Genomic DNA, 17500 nt, shown 5'->3' on the forward strand with positions numbered 1-17500 from the left:
GCTATACTTTCTTGAAACCAATGCATATGTTTCCAAATACGAATCTAGTCCACAGCACACGAAGTGTAACTTCTTTAGCTATTCAGAATATCTCAGAAGAATTCAGATAATCGGAGTGTCCTCAAATTATCTTAAAAATAAAAACAATTCACACTGGATAAACAAAAACGAAGGTGAAAATAGCTTTTGTGGCTTTAAGTCATTTATTCCAAGTTATTCGTCACTTCACCCTAAATCCTTTCCATTATTAGGAAAGTGAAGCAAAGCCAGTGTTTTCTGTCTTAATCCTCCTTCTCAGATGCTCTGCACAGTATTTTTTTTTTAAATCAAGCTGCTAGGTAAACCATTTTCTGAGCACAAGAAGTTGGAGTTCACTTCATAATAAGCATATTATAGAAATACACACTACTAGACTAGGGTAGTGTACCTTATTAATATTTCATTTGGGTACAATATACTTGCATTAACTCTCTTAACACAGGTATCATATTGTTTCAAGTCAGAGAACCTAAAACATCGTAACAAAGATCAGACTAAGAGCAACGCTTTCAAAACTACAGCCATTAGTCCTGTCATCCCCTATAAAGTTAATGGGTTGGAAAAATGGTCAATCTTTGGACTAAAAGTTGATATTTAATTGAAAGAAAATGTTTTTTAATTGTAATGGGGATTTTGCATTAGTGTGAACATGAAAAGGTACTAAAGAATCTAATGCAAGGTTATGTATTGATTTCCATCTTAACACTAGTGTAAAATGGAAGGAATATTTCTATTTCATAAACAACCTCGCCTATTCAGCACCATGACTTCTTATTTAAGGGCACAGAAGACAGAATTGAACGAAAAGAAGAAATAATAAAATATTCTCAAACATTTTTTGTTGGTGCATAGGACAAAAGCCATGACACTGCTGTAAACCCTGATTGACTCTGCACCAGAATTATCAAGATGTTGTATGTCGCTTTCACATTTTCCAGGGTTATTTGGTTCAGGAAAGCAAGAGCATCTGTAAACCTAGCACTACACCGCCTTAATCAAAATGGTTTTAGTGATCATGGATTATAACAAGAGACCTGACATAATGGATGTGCAAAGTCTGCCCACAGAATTAGCATCACTATAGCCTAGAAGGACGGATGTACTTAGAAAATGTAGTTTTTCTCGAAAAGGTGGATGCTTGAGTTAAATGAATTTAAATTCTTAGTATTAATAATACTTAGAACACTACGTTGAATTTGGGAGATTTCATTTTCCTTTAAATACAAACTTATGTAAATCAGGTTCTTCTAAATCCTATACAGTTTTCTCCAATAATAAGCCATTATTTTGACATTCCACTTAATGCGCTTATAAACAAAAATTTACCACGAATGATACCTACCTAAGATTTGCAAGTCAGTGTAAGTTACTTCATTTAAAACTGAAAGACAGCATGAAAGATGGAGAAAGCGTTGCAAATACTTTCCGAAAAGTATTGCTGTAAGTCTGTTATAAAAGTTATTGCGATACTGAGTCCTTATGGTCTGCTGTTAAGGTGCTTCTGTTATATACCCTGTAGTCTACCATTTGTAAACACATCTTTTTGATGCTTCTGCCAACATCCTGGCAACAAAGCAGTGCAATTTCAAATGAGCTAATTAACTTAATTGTTGATGAAGCATGAAACAGTTCATTCACCCTGTTAGCTGCACCATGACAACATAAGAGTCTCAGCCCCTGAAGTTACTCATCTATATAAGCCTATCTGTAGCTTTCCATTAAGATCTATTGCATGCCAAAATGAGTACGGCTCTTCTGACAAAGACCAGTCCATAATGTACATAGGTAGAAAATCAGTGCTTTTGTTGAAAATTCAAATGAACACAGAAATACTAGTAACTACTTAAAAAAAAGAAAAAGGGGGAAAAATATGCAGAAACCCATTGTAGTTTGAAGCTGCGGATGAAAAGCAAAGCTGTGTCACTTATTTTCTAAATGCTCTGATTTAGACAATAGCTGGCAAAACCAAATACTAAAAGTGAAAACTTTTGACATCACTGTTCAGTCCTGAAAGGTGCAAACCCACCTGTTCACAGTGCTTTTTTTCTGTTTATCTTGTGCACATACAAGAGTAAAAGCAAAAACAAATTAGCAAGTGAGAGTTAAATGGTCACGCTTAGTCCTTTGTGCTTTTCTATTTATACTACGCACATTAATTCCCACTATACACAAACTGTCAGAATTTAAAACGTGCTTTTTCATACCCCTACTATCCAATATACAATCTAAAACATCTCTTCAAATTTTCTGAGGCTCCATTTCAGTAAAGGATAATAAGAGGATTAAACACTGTGCTATTGAAAGGCCTGCAAAAGTGTTCAACATGAAAGAAAGGATAACAATTTGACCCTCTGCAGATAGCCTCGATTATCCAGTTGCTTGGAATACACAAAAAAATCTCTGACATGATTTACAGGAAAACTTTGTTTGCCATCCTTCTCTTTCCCTCACCTTAAACAACCCTGTACCAATGAATAAAAATCCACCTACTTTAAAAATTGTCCAAAATCTTCACAAACGCTTTCACAGCCAGGCCATTTGCAAACTCCATGACCATAGAGAGTATGGGAGGCCCCAGTCTCCTCATGTGACGAGCTGTAGCAAAAGAATAAGGCATCAGATTCATCTCAAAAGCCGTAATCGTTGGAGGCTGCTAGCGCCTGTCAGGTTACGATCAGTGACAAACAGGTCAAAACAGGTCAATTTAGCTCAGAGCAGTCAGAAAAATTTAATCGTTCTATTGAATAGTTCAACTGCCAAGGCTAGATGATGTTCCAATTAGAGAAGAAATAGAGCCAAAGATGACTGTTAATAAAGGATGAAAAAATAAGATGACTGTATGATACCATATGCTAATTCTGCCATATGACCTTGGTGTAACATTTACCTATAAATAAAAAATATACTCAGAAGTGATCAATTCTGAGAAGAAATGTTGAAGACGGACAGTCAGAATTTATGAATTTTGTGAATGTCGCTACAAATTATTTGGATTTTCTGCTTAAATGTGTATAAAAATAAAGTTGCTTCCATGAATAAATATTTTTGTTTGCAAGTGTTGCTTCCGTTAGCTACTTGGCTTCATAAAAAACCCCAGCTCTGTTCTGTGTCTTTTTTTGGAACCTCCACAACAGTTTCATCCATGCACAGTTATCAAAGAAATTCAGGGGATTGCCCCATGGAGGTGGGCGTCAGCTACATGTCTCAAAGCAAAGAAACATTCCCCGAGATATAATCACAAAGTAATACTAACTAAAAGTACTACTGTAAAGGTATTCAGAGAAGTACTGTTTTTTAAATAATACAAAATAACGACAGAAAAATGTTCTCACAGTCACATGAGGACCAGAGACACTTAAATTATAGTCTCCTACTATAAATATTAAAATAATTAAACAGACTATTTATTTGAAAATACAACTATTTACAATTCAGGTTACGTAGATACAAATTAAATTTCATCGTATATTGAGATCACCTACATCTGACTATACTAATATATTTACTAAAAAGTGCTACAGACACTATGTACTCTTGTATGCATTTAAGCCATTACTTGAAAATAAGGAACAGTGAAGAGTATCTGCCAATGTGTTTGAAAAATGATTTTAACTTTATCCATATGGTTGAATTCCACTGTATTACACTAACGCCACTGAAAATTTGTATGAAATGTGTCAGCTGCGTTACTGTCATGCATGTAAGAAGGAAAATGCAGTGCTTATCTTCACAAGAGACAAACAATATGAGAACTGCTTTAACGTACTAATTTTTAAAGCACTTTTTACATGGAATCTTTGCACTGAATTACAACCTTGACAACTAAGATATGTGTACATTTTCTATGAAACCAGCAGTGTGATTCAACAGTAAGGGCCTAACTGCCAGATGTGTTAACTCAAATATGAATGAAACTATGCGCCTACAAAAGTGCCCACAATTCCGCATTTACACCTCTTAACCAGCACACTCTATTCTGGGATTTCTAATTTTTACCAAAACTACCGTAAGTTCATGTGTTATAAAACCACAGGCAGGCAATTGTCGTTGCGTCTGCAAAATTAGACATCGTTATTGAAAATGATGCCCTATTGACAAACGACTCTGAAAAATCAGGTCTTCACGATCTCTTACGTAACCTGTATCAAGTGTTATTTTGTGATTGGAAATAATGTGAATTATGATGTTAAACAACACCTTTACGTCAAATGATAAGCACAGTTGAAATCTTGTCAGAATTACCTGTCTCGCCTTGCATTTAGAACTGAAGACTGTCCATTCACTATGGAATGATGAGTTATTGGTGGTGATGCTTTGGAAGTGGTGGAGGAGGTAGTAGAGGAGGAATTGTTAGTAGTGAGGTCTAGCCCTCCATGTTTAATGCCATTGTCTTCCATACTGTGAACTCCAGTCACTTCTTTCCATAACTGCTGAATCTCAGCAGGACTTAAGCCAGCTATAAAATGAAAGAGAGCCCCACTAATATAACAAAATAAAGCGTTTCATATAATGAGCTCAGTGTTATTAATGGATTAATGCCAACAATAAAGCTGATGCTGTGTTTCCAGCACAATCAACGTGTAGTAAAACATAAATTCATTTTTCTTCTGTCAGAATCCAGGTAATCTAACTGTCTTCTCTTATGTTATCAACAATTAGAAATGACCAACTTTAATAACATTACACTCCTTCTGAAAACATTGCTCAAGGATCAAAGAGTGAAAGCCACAAAAAACTTGCAACTACTTCTTGAAAAGAAAACAAAAAACAACCCTAAATATACTTCTGGACAAGATTCTTGTTGTCTGCTTAATCAATTTCTTGACATGGAAACATAACTCAGTGCACCCACAGTTAACTCAAGTTTTATAATTCCTCTTAATCAAACATGTAACGGAAAACAGAAAAACGTATTACACTAAGGATACAAACATTGATATTCTCTTTAAACACTTAACAAGAGCAGGGAGTGGGGGAAGAAGACTGGAGGGAGAAAAATCAGAAGACAAAAATGAAATCAATGAGATCATAACAGGTTTAACATTGGAGCAGAATGCATCTGACTTTAATTAATGACACCCACATATTCATTAGTCCTGTTTAATATTTACAAAAATTGTTCCATTTAAAAATGTGTCTTAAGAGGCAAAACCAAAGTGACTATTTGGAAGAACAAAACCACTACAGCATAGAGCTAGATACTGGTGACCGCTTATGCTCTTCGGTACCATTCAGTGGCACCAGACAACTAGAAAGCCAAAAAAACTGGCCTGTTTACAACTCTCTCTACATAGATGAAATTACATGTAGCGTAGACCATCAAATTCCTCCACTGTTTTTGTTGTCCAGCCCTACGGTGGAAAACAAATTGGCGGGTTTGGCTAGGAGAAAGGAGACTGTCTCACCAGTTTCCTGGGGTGATGGGCAGCCATACAAAATTTGAAGAGCTTCTCAAACTTCTCTGCCATATGCACAGCACTATTCTGGAGTCTAGCCACCAGCTCTTTGCAGATAGAGCTTAAATTTGCTCTCTACTCCACTTGTAGCCTGGAAACTTGTAGTTTCCAGGATTCATCCTTGGCCACAAATAGCGATGTCTCATAGAATGTATTCATACATCTGTGTTAGGGTTGTCTGGCTCAAGTTGAGCACTTTGCATGAAATCATGGAAACTTCTACTACAATATGCTTCTGCCTGAAGTAAAGACTCCCAAAACACAGGCAAGAGAAGAGCTGTGAGCATTCTCTTACCTTGCCACCGAACATGCAGCTAAGGTAGGAAATTTAGATTTTGAAAGATGATGAATTCATCAGAAATATATACACCTTCTGTCACTGCCAGTCTCTAGAAGTTTGACATCTCTCTTTTGAAGAACACTAAATTAAATGTAGGAAAGAATGAGAAGCGCAGAGAGCTTCTTGTGAAAGATGCCAGGTTTTTCAGCCTGATGTGGTTTGGGCCAGAAGTATCTTATAATCCAATTCTGTCTTCTGTATCTCATCTCAACAAGTGAAATTAGGTAAGACATGCTCATGGTATCTAGATCTGCTGGAATGCAAAACATTCAAAACGCTGATGTTGTCTGAATTAAAACGTTACTCTCTCTCTTTTATGAAAGAGCTTAAATTTATTGTCCTTCAGAAAAGGATTAAAATCTATCTATTCATTCACACTTTTCTTTGAGGATAGTTTCGTTTGGTAAACAAGATATATTATAAAGATGTAAAGATTGTTTTTCACTGATTGGCAAATCTGTTTATTGGATAATGTTTTACTTTGAAGACATAGGAACTGCAACTACTAAAACGGATTCAACAAAAAATTACGAAAAAGCACAGTAAGTTCCTTAATACTTCTCAATAGCTGTCTCACCATGGAGTATACAAAGCTATTTAAAAATAGACTAGTAGTGATTTACAGAAATAATAATTTCTGGAGGTAGTGTGGAAACAAATTGGTTGGAAGGTATTCAATTTTTTTTAAATTATGAAAGGAGCTCATTTTTAGACTACTATTTTGTGTCCTGCTTCTCTACCTTTGATACCAACACCCATTGGCAAACTCAGTTAATGACAAAGTGAAAAAGAGTTGATTGGATTGTAAGTCTTAAAACTGGAGTTTATATCATATTTGTACAGCAAAGAGCTAGGTTTTAAGGAAGCATGCAAAGAAGCCAGGCTCTAATTTACTGCATTAGAGAGATGGGTAATGGGAGTGATGGTAATACTAGTTGTAATTGTTCTATGAAGGTAAGTAATTACTGCCGTGTTCATGAGGTATGTTCCAGCAACACTGCAAATAACCTATTTTAGTGTGGTAAATAATAGTTACCTGCATATGTAATCACAAATCAAAAAGAAAAGTCATGTATTCATTTAGGTGGCATAATATAAACAGTACATTATTTACTTCAAAGTCTTCCCTTCCTCCTGCTGTTGAACAAAATAAACTAATTTTGTATTGAAAAAAATAAAAACCAAGAACAAACCCACCTGTTTGAATAATCAGAGGGCAAACATATCGTTGTGTCTTGCAGCAAGAAAATTTTCATCAGAGATTATCAAACTTCGGGCCCTGGGGGAGCTGAGCAAGAGCCGCCCCAGAAGCTGGGTGAATGGATGAGGGCTGGGAGCGGCTGGAGCAATGGCCCTTCCCGCGGGCAGGGCTCTCCTGCCCCTCTGGGCAACTGCTGGGCAGCCCCTTCCTCTGCATGAAGCTACGGATGGAGCTGTGTCTCCAGGCTGCCTAGCTCACCTAGACTTTTTTAAAATCAGAAAGAAATTTCTCTCTGGGCTCCGGCTGGTTAATTTTATCACTTCTTCAGAGCACTCTGAAAGGCTGCCTTTTAGGATAAAAGGATTAAGGGCAGGCACTTAAAAAGTATAAAGTTAATAAGTGGATTTGTAATTAATTGTAAATTATGGCAATTTTGTAGTTTCTGTGTCTGAAAAAGTCCAACTCCCATTTTACAAGAGACCTGTAAAATGGCTGACAGATATTTTAGTCTGGATGTAAAAGTAGGGTAAGTTTTAAAGTTTCATAGGTTGTGATAACCCTTGAAAGACCCTCTCCACACTACGTTAAAGGAGAAAGGATCGGGAAGAGGATCCGGAGTGGGATAAAAATTAGGGACTATAATGAAAAGAGCAAATACTGATTTGCTATGCAGTTTACTAACACCAAGAATTTTGGGATTCTGAGGTTAGTTTTAGAACTCTTTTCACAACTATCTACTCTATTTTTATGTTTGAATAAATACTTAATAAAACTACCACTTATAAAACCCATCCATGCATCTGTTTTTCATTTTCCTACATGGCCTCATCAAAACTTAGGCTTTTGGGTTTGGAGGTTTGGGGGTTTTTTTATTGTTGTCATTTACAGTCCTTTGCATTTAGCTAGAATCAATGCAGCATTACATGGAAGTAACTCACAGCAAGTCACTGGCTTTGGATATGGCATAGTGAAGATCTTGTCACAAAATAAATGCTAAAACACCTCTTGTATCTTATTTGCTATACCTGACCATCAAGAAAACATGGTAAACACTCCCATCCTTTAAAGGCAGAAACTATACTTGGAGCAAATACTGTTTATATACACAAACCTCACAGCTGTACTTGGAAGTTACGTCTTTTCATGCTAACAAATGCAAAACCCGTGCTCTCTTCATCACTAATAATTTGTGGTTTACAGGACTCTTTATGACCAGTAACTTATAAACATGAATCCCCCTGTGTTTCTCTCATTGTTCTAGCCATCCATGTAACTCGGCAATCTAAACAGATGCATATAAAAATATGTTACACATACGTAAATTCTTCTGTATAACCATATTATACACCTTGCAGCACAGTGGAAGGAGAAAAACATCTTTTTACCACATCCAGAGTGTATTACCTTAAATAAATTCTGAAGGTTTAATTTAATACTGTCACAGAAAATGTCTGTCATAAAATTTGCTAAATTTTATGAGAAAAACAAAGGAAGTTTGATCCTCTTACTTTTATGCAAACCCCAATGCAGGGACATCTATGTTAAATCCAGTAAGTACTACTTGGATTTGTAAATATTGAATATATTTGGATGTATTTGGATGTGTAAATTTAAGATTTACGAGACAGACTCAACAGATCTGAAGCCTATTATTAATCTTCATTACATTGTTATGAACTGGACCGGGTGCTGTACCTTCCTATGAAAGACACAATGTGCTGTAAGAGAAGCCCACAGAAAGAACTCCGAGCTGGTCACAACTCTGCATTTGGTTCTCTCTTTGTTTCAGCATCTTGCTAGAAAGACTTTCCTTCTTACCCTCATCACTCTAACTTCACCTCGCCTGCCACAGTGAGTGGCCTTTCTGGAGATGCAGAGAGGTTTTCCAGGGGAAGCTGTCTTATGTTTTTTAAGTTTGCACATCCACATCAGGGCTATGAAAAATCGAGGTCCTATAAATTAACTAACTTGTGTATTTAAAGGAACCCTACAAACACAGTAGATACTAGAACTAGGAGAGAAAAACGGAAGAATTAAATACTTGACTGGAATTCATTATAATTTAAAAATACCAAGGCAGAAGCAAACAAGAGATAATTTACTTTAAAAAGAACAATCTGGATACATTTTAACTGTAAAATGTTGTATTTTTTTATTTCTTTAGTATCAATCTCTTTTGTCATGACTTCAGTTATGCTTAATTCTGTGAGTAAAAGAAAGTTCTTAAAAAGAACTGTTTACTAGTTCTCCTAAAAATGTATTAAAAAAGGTATTATTTTTTCTATGTTTTTCTACTAGAAGTGGATGAATGAGTATTGCATTAAACTAATGAATATCAATGCAATTGGGTAGGAGTGCTGAGGGAAATCTGTGGGGATTGCTTAATGTGAGAGAAAACCTGAGGAATTCCTCTTGCAACAGATGGCACAAGAGGAGGCTGCAGAAGGTAAAGCTGTTCGGAGGGAGGTTGTGTTTCAATTGCTTTTTTCCTCTGGTCCAATGTGACTTTGTACAAAAGGAAACCAGCATTACCAGTCTCACGTGCCCAACATCATGAATCAGCTTGCCTCCCCACTGCTATTCTCAAATAATAATATTAAGTGTGATAGCTTATTTAGTACTCTTTTTGGTTGTTGTAATTTTTATAACTTTAGATATGCTTGTGTCATAGCTTTTCCACACAACACAACGTATGCAATTTACACATTTATTTGTAATCTCTGTTTTCCAGGGACTGAGGTTTTTAGTAAGTAAGTCTTTCTCATGCCTTTTTTCTGTCTCTGCTTTTGCTCATCTAATTTCTGAAGCTTTGATTTCATAATAGTTACCTGGTGGAGGAACCAGATACATGCATAAAGACCAACTAAAAGTAATGTTACCTGTTATGAACACAGTCTAAACAATGCTCATTGCAGGGACTGGAGTGTCAGAGATCAGAGTATCGTGTAATTTTTATGACAGACATTTAGCTCACCTCTTTATGGTAACACAAACAGAAACACACATCTCACAGGTTATAGACAGAGTCCTTAAGATGGGAAGTCCTTGGTCTTATCTTAAAATGTAAACAGCATTTATCTCCAAGTTAATTTACTTTTAAAAGTGCGTGCCCTATTTTCTTTCAACCATGAATGTATTTGTGTCAAGTAGTAGAGTTTGAGCTCATTTTCAGCATTGAGAAATCTTGATCAAAGTGACAAAGTGATTTTTTTCCCCAAAAAAAGTCTTTACTGTTATTTGTCAGTGATAATTCATTACTATTGGAATCACCACCTTCAAAACTTGTTGTTATAACATATTTAATACAAAGGAAAAGCGAAGAAAATGAATCTTAAGGTTTGTTGCTAAATTCATATGTCATAAGTTGAAGATTCAAAGTGCTTTTAAATGCCAAACACCTTCTTTTCTTAGAAGAAAAAAAAAAAAGTGAGTTTTGGAATGGCTTTAATATCACTGTCTGATATATTTTATATCTGTTCGCTTGTATTAAATGAAATGATAACATTTCCACTAAATCAGATTTCAGTAATTCCTCAGAGGAAAGCAATGGTGTTTGAATTGTGTTGCTATTAGAAATTGTTTTCAGCACGTAAGGCTAATAAATATGCACCTTATATCTAAGAAAAAACACTCAAGAGCTGTTTTCTTCCACAAATGTATGCTGTAAAATTTATCAGCCTCAACAAAATTAGTAATATGAGTAATAAAGTTCTAATAATAAAGTACGTTTAAGTGTCATAACGGGAAACTGCTGAAATTCAGATGCAAATGGAACAGTTAAAAAAGTTGTGAATTAGAAATTACTCCATTCATATATTACTCAAATACCTTGTGGCAGAGACTGGACAGGAAGAGCAGACTGGCCAGGTGGGATGGAAATGAGTCCCTGACGCTGAAGGTTCAGCAGATGTTGCTGCTGCTGAAGTTGTTGCATCTGGAGGAGCTGCTGCTGGAAGACAAGCTGCTGGGCTGCCAACTGCTGCTGCTGCTGCTGCTGCTGCTGCTACAAAGAAAAGGGGGGGGAAAAAAAGGCAAATGCAGCAGAGAGTAAAGTGTGCAGTGAAGGCTAGAAAGCCAAAAATGTAAAATCAACTTCTTTCCCTTTAATCTCAGTTATTAAATAATAATGCTATTTGTAGAACACTCAGGCAGTGAAAGCGTTTGAAATTTTCTATTATATTCATTCAAGCTATTAGGTGTTAGGGAAAATGGCAAGATACACTTAATAACACACTAAAGAAAAGGGTCAAGAGAAAGTATGTAACAGCTGTTTCAAAAAAAAAAAAAAAAAAAAAAGCCCAGCTCATGGCAGATGATAACAAATTTATCTATGCTAAAAGTGTAACTCTTTACAGCAGCCTGTGATTCGAAGGCACTCTTGTTTTTCCAGTTGACTGAGTTTGGTCTGCAGTGGCCCATGAACGTGGTCTCCAGTGATCTATTAGTAAACTGGGATGTAGCCTTCATTTCACTGGCCTGTTAGCTCTCTCTCTTTTCTTGTTGGAATGTATTAAAAGGAGCACTGCATTCAAGGCAACGAAGTGCCCTATTATGGAGCAAAAGTATAAGTTCCAATTTTTGTGAGGCATTTCAAGACAAACTGAAGTCTGCAAAGGCTCAGGAGGGTATGAGAAGGCAGTCACACTTCAGAGAAAGACAAGCTGCTATGGAAGACCTTTCCTTTCTAGTTTGGGGAAAAGAGAAACTTCTGATGCGCTCACTGGAAAACAGACTGCATAATGGAGCAAGTCATGTGGATTGCCCAGAGCCTCCAGAGAAATACAGGAGCAATTTCTATTCGTAGTTGATGGCTGTCTGAAATTCTGTTCACAAATCCAAACAGAAACAAAGCCTTAGGAGGTCACAACTGCTTCCTCGACGTTTGCATAATGGGCAGCTTGAAGACAACGTCTAGGATACCTGCTGATCAATTTAACTACTTCAACATGTTTTGTTTGTATTATGTTTATATTTGATGCAGTTTGCTGACAAGTGCAAGTTAGGCCTGAGAAACCCGCTTGTCAGGTTGATTTATGAGCACATCAAACTGCAACTTTCTACTCGCCACTCCAAACCTACAGTAGCAGTTCATTAATCAGGGGCCTGTGACTTTGAAATCTGTGCTCAATCGCTCTTTTTCAGCCACAAACTAAATTTGCATGCTCTCTGAGCTGTGCCACTGAGAAAAGGAAGGCTCCTTCCCCAACACAGATTGCCTGTGAATACGAGATAATCAGTACGGTGTCCACTACACAGCTTGTTCCTTGCACACTCGGATTCATTAGCGAACATTAGACGACAGCAGTACTAGACTGCTCAGATCCTATGTCTCAGAAAGGGGTGCAGGAGAATTATACCGGCACTGCTATTTAAGCCCGGTAAAAACATAAGAACAAATCTTTGATAGCTGCATCCTTGCTACAGGAAAAAATCTAAACTAGTCTTGTCTTTTCCAAGCTTCTGACAGCTCAGACTAGTATGCATCACAAGGGTCTTAGCTCCTACCTCTTTTGCTTGCTTTCCTGGATGCTGTTGCTGTTGCTGTTGCTGTTGCTGCTGCTGCTGTTGTTGCTGTTGCTGCTGCTGCTGTTGCTGCTGTTGCTGCTGCTGTTGTTGTTGCTGTTGCTGCTGCTGTTGCTGCTGCTGCAAAAGCTGAAGATGTAACTGCTCTTGCTGTTTCTTGTAAAACTCTTGTAGTTGTTGCTGAATAAACCATTTTGACTTTAATAAATAAAGGCAAAAGTTTCAAGTATTATAAATCTCCTAAACTCTTCTAGATTGGCATATGGTAGCGTAGCCATTAAGAATCACCTCATAACAAAAAATGTGATTTGAAGAGGCAGATCTACATACATTTTTTTCCAAGGCGGTTCTGAAATTTTCCAATGCAGATTCCAAAATATCCTAAACAGAAGGGTATAGAAAATCTGTATTCTAAAGGGAATGCAAGAGCCAAATTAACTCCTCAAATAACTATACCTAAGTTCCTCACATGTCCTATATAACAAATCAGAAGCTGTACTCATCTACTTGCAAGAAACCTACAAGTCACTAAGGCCAAACTAAACTGTCTTTTTCTTAGGGGAAAAAAGTAATTAATCTGTCAATCTGTTTAGCGGGATGCTGGATTCACAACTGAAGGCGAATTGCCTGTAATGATCATGGTACTGGATATTAAAGTGTTTAAACATACAGTGATTGAGCTATGACTATGACAAACAGACACATCATTTTCTGTATGACAGTTAAGCGCCCAACCAAAAATCCGCTCTGCATTACACTGAGGTACTGATCACTGACGCTATCTTTGCTGTATGAGTAACAAGTTAATGGATTCTTCACTTAGCTGCCAGATTTTGTGCTAAGGAAACAGCAACCTCCTTCTTCTTTTTAGCCTTATCTGGGACAAATTTTTTGGATGTAAAAACAAACAAAATAAAAAAACTTTTTCCCATGATGAAACAAGCTGTTGAGTTCAAATTTCATAACCGCATACCATTTATGTGACTAAAGGGAGCACCACAGTGTTATGAATTTTAAAGCAACAATTATCTACAACTCTATTTGCACTTCCTTTGGCAAGTCTACAATTAAAATGTGCCTAAGCACTTGAAAATTTAAATATCAATTTGTTCGGCATTTGTAATGCATCTGCCACTGCCGCTGCTGCTGTTTTTAATATAATATTTAATGTTTCAAAATCGCAATTTCACACTTCTGCAATTAAAACAAGAAATTTAAAGACTGAGAAGTTTCATATTTATTTCCATTCTTTTTGGTGTAATGAGCGATGAAATATTACAAAGTAAGACCCATAAAATCTGGCTGACACTTGTGCGAATGCCCTGTGCTAACAGTCCAAAGCAGGTAACCCACATTACCTGCTGCAACATAACTGCTTGCTGCTGCTGGAGAAGTGCTTGAAGCTGCTGCGGAGACAACACTTGCTGCTGGAGAATCTGCTGCATTTGCTGAGGGGTGATCACCTGGGGAGTCATCATGGCCACTGACACAGGCACCTGCACAGGGAAAGAAAGATATCATCGTCAAACACATTTTAGTTTGCCTGCACCACAGCGGTACGTCTTTTTTATTTTGTACCAAAGATGGACCATAATTTTTTACATAATATTTATCACTGCAAAGTTCCAGTTTCAGTCGGAATCTGTTATTTTAAGACTACAGTACTGTGGCACTCTATTTCCAGAGGCATCAGATTTGATCAGACTCAAGCTTTATGTTTTGCATCTCTTATGTATTCCTGCAAGAAATTTAAGCGTTGGCTAGTACAAATGTGTATTTAAAAATAAATGATCACATGGCAGGGCTCTCAACACTTCATAATCAATCATCTTATCAAGTGTCATAATGTTACGAATGGAAAAATCTATTGAGACTGTTTCAAAAGATATGATTAAAACAGACAGCAAAATAAGTATCTTAAAGCAGTAAATGTTTTACACAATAAAGACACTTAGCCTAGAAAAATATTTGCATAATACATCACTTCAGTATAAGAAAACCTTTCTTGCTCGGCTAGTCTTTTAAGGAAGTCTGATTTATACAGGAAAAAAAAAAGCTACAGAAATATCGGAGTACAGAGCAAGGGCCGCCACCTCAGTCACCCGGTCTCTGCAGAGAGAAACGTGTTCTCAGTCACTCCTAACTGAAAACTGAAAGTTGGGAAACCTTGTCATAAGATTATTAGTTTGTCCACTAAAATTTAAGAATGCATGTTTGTGTAGGTGCTCTTTTGGGCACAGCTTTATTGCCCGTTCATTATACCCTGCGACGAAGTGTGTACATATGTGTAAACACTGACCTACACACATGCTCTCAGGAATATATGTGTGAGTGGGAAAGACGCAGCAAGGATGTGTGGTTGTGTACGTAAGAGAGAAAAGTCCTGTGGAAGAGCCTGAGGTATGTGCCGAGCCGCTGCAGCAGACACACTGTGTGAAACCCCTGCTCGAGCTAACCAGGACACAGTCAGACAGCTGTCAGCAGGCCAAGTTTTCCACCCATGAAAAAGCAGCCACTCGCTTGTCTAGCGAAATTCAAATGTTTTTTCTGTATATAATAGCAAGCTGGCATATAAATACTGCTTTGTGAGATGTTTGTAGGACATTCCAGTCTTCTGTAAATCAGCAAAAATAATATTATTATTAATAAAATAAATCACGAACAAATCGTAAGAGGAAAAACTTTTCTAATATTTCTATTACTTCAATCTATCCCGAAAGACTTTGTATAAATGTAACACTTAGAGGAAAAGAGAAATACAAGTCTGCTGAAGTTTACTTTTAGAAGAAATTACTTCATCTAATATTACACAGAATACCACTTCTCACACAATTCATCACAGCATAAATTTAGGTCTTAAAACACTGACTAATTAAGAGTCTGAAAGTAAAAGTACTTACTGAAAAGTCTGATAGTCTTTTGCAAACAACAAATTAATTTTAAGACTAAAAATTCCGAAGGTCTTACTCTAAAATACAAGTGGAAGGACAAACCAGACTCCCACTCAGAATCAGACACTTGTAAGGGGGAATTTAATCTCAGCTATGACTGGACTCCTATAGTCAACAGAATAAGGAAATCCCAAGGAAAGTTTATCTGATCTAATTTAGGCATCTATTTTAGCATGCGATTAATCCCTCTCTGAATGTGCCTGTCTCTCCCCTTTGAGTGTAGACTCACTTTGAGTAGACACCTAACTTTCAGATGTCAATGTTGGTTGTTACACTTTGTCACACCAAGAAGTTTTGTAGTATTGGAAACACCACATCTCTACGCAATAATGTTTTATTCTAAGCCTACCTGGTCCTACGGGCAGGACAAACAAGTTTTTACAACTTTGGGATCCATGAGCAAAGAAGAAAATTCACTGACTGGAGTCAGTGTTCAATTCCCTCTGAAGTCAACAAGAATTTCCTCTGTTTACGTGAGATCTGAACTTGCCTTCTTGTAACAATTTCACCTCGGTGATGCTATTCGACTTCCGTATGTCACACAGAAGTGAGAAGGCGGAGAGGAAGATGGACACCTTCCCAATGAAACCATTACCTTTAACCTTTAAAGCCTGCAAGAATTTTCCTAACACTTATATGCTTACTACTATAATATATAGCAAATGGTGAAGGTGTTGCACACTTGCTACTCCACTTCTCCTCTTACCTTTACATCCCTTCTATCTTCCCTGGCTTGTGTATTTTCAAACACACAAGTGAAAATTCTGACCTAAACAGAGTGAAAATCAACTTAAGTTTGTAAGTGGCACTGATTTATTCATGCTCCGTGCTAAAGACTCTAGCCAGTAAGATGTACAGTAAGACTCGTGCTGCTGCAAGAGTCCTCTCTTCCTCGGTCTGAAATACAGATTCCCCTTCAGCAGGCACATTTCTGCTAGCTTTTGTAGTGTCTGCTCTGAATCTCCCTGGCTGTGTACTTGCTCTTATATTTGGAGACACGCCTGCCTTGCAGTACACTGTAAGAGCTTTTCTCTTCAAATTTGTTTTTCCCATATTTTTCAACAGTCACTTTCAACTGTATAAGCTGAAGTAGGGAACCTAATTCACCTGTTTTTTCAGGATGATGGACAAAAGCATGAAAAAACCCAGCAGTCAAGATCATTAGTAAAAACACATATTTATGTAGATATTATTGCCTTTAACAGAATTTTATGTGAGGATCCATATATGTGTATCATACTTGATACATACCTTCTTTCCCATAGATAAAGGACAAGGCATTTTGAAAACTGCTTGAATTTTAAATTAGCAAAACATATTAAGCAAAGAGATTTCTCTGATTGTAATTAGGTAATATAAATTGGTACATTTCACAGCCTTCAGTGATACACCACACTGCACTTTATTTCTTACTGGCATAGTGTTACTGTGCTATCTGTGTTGGAAGACTATCAGAAACCTGCTATTTTATAGCCAGTTATGTGCATTAGGTGTATTTCTTCGGTTTAGTGTCTGTGTTTTTCAAGATTTCCGATCTGAATTTACAAAAATGTAGCAAAGAGGCAAACTCTTGACTCTTTTTCATAGAAATCTCTCAAGGTATCTGAAGTCAGTTCAGGTAGAGGACAGTAGAGGGACCCAGTGAAAAGATATGATCAAGTGAACGATGCGGTTCGTTTGAGTGGGCCACAAACTCCCAACAAATTCTCAGACAGACCTCTCATGAAAAACTGAAGAGACAAAGTGAAACACGTCTGCAACCCATTTGTTACAAGATGCCCTCAAAGAAATTGAACTCCCAGCTCTGTCATGAAGATGACCGGGTACAGCAACCCTACAAAACTCGATGGGTCAGACAGCCTCTGAAGAACACGTAAATTTGTCGACTCCATGATGGACCCTGGTGGAGGCTTCGTGTTTTGAAGAGTTTCTCATGTTTCTGATGCAGGCTGTCCCCCATTTCTTTGGATTAGCTTACAAGTCCTGCTAA

The 17500-nt window shown here is 37.1% G+C and overlaps 1 protein-coding gene across 8 annotated transcripts in view; it reads right to left on the reverse strand.

Annotated features, from left to right (window-relative positions):
- Nucleotides 1-17500, reverse strand: part of FOXP2 (forkhead box P2) — a 442435-nt gene that overhangs the window by 57210 nt on the left and 367725 nt on the right. For 6 of the 8 annotated variants that reach the window (XM_076330558.1, XM_076330568.1, XM_076330577.1 and 3 more), the window contains 5 exons: nt 13918-14055; nt 12542-12739; nt 10865-11039; nt 4282-4495; nt 2530-2634 (listed from right to left, as the gene is read on the reverse strand). In XM_076330558.1, the coding sequence (XP_076186673.1) occupies nt 2530-2634; nt 4282-4495; nt 10865-11039; nt 12542-12739; nt 13918-14055 (830 nt within the window). The remainder of the gene's footprint in view (nt 1-2529; nt 2635-4281; nt 4496-10864; nt 11040-12541; nt 12740-13917; nt 14056-17500) is intronic. The other 2 variants (XM_076330603.1, XM_076330594.1) reach the window with 2 other exon arrangements.

The sequence above is a fragment of the Aptenodytes patagonicus genome, chromosome 1 (genome assembly GCF_965638725.1).
Source record: "Aptenodytes patagonicus chromosome 1, bAptPat1.pri.cur, whole genome shotgun sequence".
Taxonomy (NCBI): domain Eukaryota; kingdom Metazoa; phylum Chordata; class Aves; order Sphenisciformes; family Spheniscidae; genus Aptenodytes; species Aptenodytes patagonicus.